General features: G+C 41.8%; 1 protein-coding gene across 1 annotated transcript in view; it reads left to right on the top strand.

Moving 5' to 3' along the window:
- mrpl13 (mitochondrial ribosomal protein L13) overlaps positions 1-922 on the top strand; it is an 11,379-nt gene extending 10,457 nt beyond the window's left edge. Inside the window, exon 7 of the mRNA XM_008432269.1 lies at positions 310-922. Coding sequence (XP_008430491.1) covers positions 310-334 — 25 coding nt within the window. The 3' untranslated portion in view covers positions 335-922. The remainder of the gene's footprint in view (positions 1-309) is intronic.
- The last annotated feature ends 1,979 nt before the right edge of the window (positions 923-2,901 follow it).

Here is a 2,901-nt window from a genome sequence, read left to right as displayed (position 1 = left end):
CAGACACAGGACAAACGTACTGCTGTATGCGATAGCAGAACTATTACATTTTTCTCACTTTGTAACAAAACCCATACAGCATCCTGCGATAAGATCTGTCAGCTGAAATTAAAGGGAGAAAACACGAAAACGTGATGCTGGCTCTGAACTCATTTTGAAATGCTGGAAGGGAAAAAAAACAAAAAAACGATAAGATCTGCCCAGTTTTCTCATCTGTCACTTTCTGTCTGTGTATTTCCTCGAAGTCGCTCCCAATACTAATATGTTCTCTTGCTGTTTTTTTTTCTTTTCTTCTCCCTCTCTCTGCAGACCTGAAGACTACAAGATGAAATGAAATCAAAGCTTCCCAGAGCAACTGGATATTTTTAATATTAAACACAGGAAGAAACAGGCTTTAAACATTTTGTTGTTTTCATAAAAATCTGACTTCACTCCGTTCTGTAAATTTACATAAGAGCTTTCTTCCTTTTCCAAAAACTGCCATCAAAGTTTGCCCGGACTCCCAAGCACTAAGCCGCAGCCTCCGTGCCAGCAGTAACAATCCCGGACCTCGACGCTCTGTTTTTCTGGGGCTTCGCACAAAAAGCTCTCCGTGAGCGGCGTTGGCCACGACGGAACCACAGCAGAGCCGAATTATCCCGGAACAGCTTGAGATTTCAGCTTTCGGCTCCGATCAGAGAAAACCCTGTTCTGCTGGTTCCCCCTACGAGTGTGTCGCCATGAATCAGTCGGTCCTGGCCCGGAAATGTGACATCTGTTACAGCTAGTTTTTTTTTTTTTTTTTTATTATTGTAATTATTTCCTTTTGGAGGTTTCACACTGAAAACAATTGTGTTGCAGTGCTGAGATCAGCAGTCGAGTCCTGTGTTTAAGTGAACTGTAAAAAAAAAAAAAAAAGGCTAATAAACCGTCTAACGAACCATCTCTTATGAAAAAGGTTTTTTTTATATAAATGCTGTAAAATCTTTTTATTGAACATGTCTCCAGGGACATTTTTTTTCCTGAGACTTATGGTTTTGTGGTGCAGAGAAATGGAAAGTAAACACATTGATTTGTAACAGGGGTTGCAGTAGTCAGACGTGAAGTGTCCTCTTAAGCTTTTTCACAAAATGGCCACAACCTTCAGTGCACACGTGTCAAACTCAAGGACCAAATCCGGCTTGCCATAACTTTTTTTTTTGTGCGCCACATGAATAGAACCTTCAAGATAATTATGTGCTCAAATATTTTATGAAATTGAAGCAGATTTTTTCAGTATGTTGCCAAATTACATCTGTGAAAACATGTTCAATATTATTTAATCTTAAGTATTGATAGAATGTAGAGAAAGCCTTTTTAAAATTAACATTTTAACAGTTTGGTAGTGGGTTGTTTTACCAATACACACCGGTTGTCTGCCTTTTAGGACATTCATGGACCAAAAATGAAAATGAGTTTGACACTTCTGCTACGTGCTCCAGAAAGAGTGGGCTCGAATTGGCCTTAAAAAAAAAAAAATAATAGAACAGGATGCAACAAAAGACACAACAGCTTCGTTTTTCGTATGAAAACTTTGTTCATTTTGAGATAAGAGAATGAAGTATCGCAGAACAAAATGCAACAGCCTTCAATTTTTAAATAAAACCTGGTTCTGCAAACTCAGTCCAGAAACTAAAGTCGAAGCGCAAAGTAGAAAACAACAATACTGCACGTGGAGGTAAGTGTGACACACAAATAGAGAATTGGTGCAGGGGGTATCATGTTACATTAGAAAAAACAGTCTGTACAAATGATGCCACTTTTGTTTTCTCAGTGGTTTGAAGAAAGAAAATCCTCAGGCTACAGAAACCTGATGTCCAGTCTCGCGCTCAGACGGGACACATGCAGCTTCGCTGAGCTGTGAGGTGTAAAATGACCGGTTCGAGGTTTGCATTAACACTGGACGAAGCGGACACAGATCAGGCACTTTTCGGACCTCCCTTTTACACACAAATCATACAGATATCACAGAGATATTTACATTTTGTTTTTTGTTTTGTTTTTTTTTTTCTAAACTTTGGAGGAAACCCACTGCAGGGTGTTGGGTTCTCACCACAGTTTCAGATGAGTGCACACGTCCATGGTGTGCGTGTGTGTGTGTAGTGTCTTTTTGGGGCTCAAGCACTTAAGGTGAGTCCGCTCTTCCTCTTTAGTTCTCCTCCGTCACCACGCTTTGTGAAAACTTCCTGACGACACCCGGTGACCTTAGCTCCACATCCTCAGAGTTTCCTGGGTGGTACCCATGATGCTTGTAGTTAAACTGGGAGTGGTAACCACGATAGTAGGCGTCTTGCTCTTCCTCGCCTCCTCCTCGGTGGTGGTTGTACGCCACTGCAGCAGGGTTATGCGGCTGTCTGTAGGGAGGATTGTAGGGCTGGTAGCGGCCGCCGCCGAGGGGCAGGGGTGAGACTGGAGTGGTGTGGAGGGGATATTTAAGGTCACGACTGAAGTGAGGCTAAAGGAAACTAAAGCTAGATGCCACAACCAATAAAAATCAAGATGTAGTTTTGCCAAAGCATGGTAAAGCACTTCTAACAGAAGCTCAGCAGGAACGTGAGGCATGCAGATGGACATGCAGCGTCAGAAGTGGCGTCAATTGAAGTTCAGAGTGGCTAAATAAAGCTTAGTTGTGCTAATTTTTTCCAGTTATCAAAATGGGTGCAATTACTCTAGGGGTAAAAGACAGATTTTCAGCACATCTCAGAATTTGATTTGCACAGATAAGCCAGGCTGTACGGCGATGAAAGCAGACAATCAGAAAGAAGCGCTATTCATCACTGTTTAGCTGATTGATCAGGCTTTGAAAGAAGTGATTAGCTGTGATGAGATTTGAGCCAGAAGCAGGCGAACGCGGAGGAAGATGAGTAATTGTTGATAAATGGC

Source organism: Poecilia reticulata, linkage group LG16, assembly GCF_000633615.1.
Source record: "Poecilia reticulata strain Guanapo linkage group LG16, Guppy_female_1.0+MT, whole genome shotgun sequence".
NCBI classification, from domain to species: Eukaryota; Metazoa; Chordata; class Actinopteri; order Cyprinodontiformes; family Poeciliidae; genus Poecilia; species Poecilia reticulata.
This window is presented reverse-complemented; position numbering and strand designations above follow the sequence as displayed.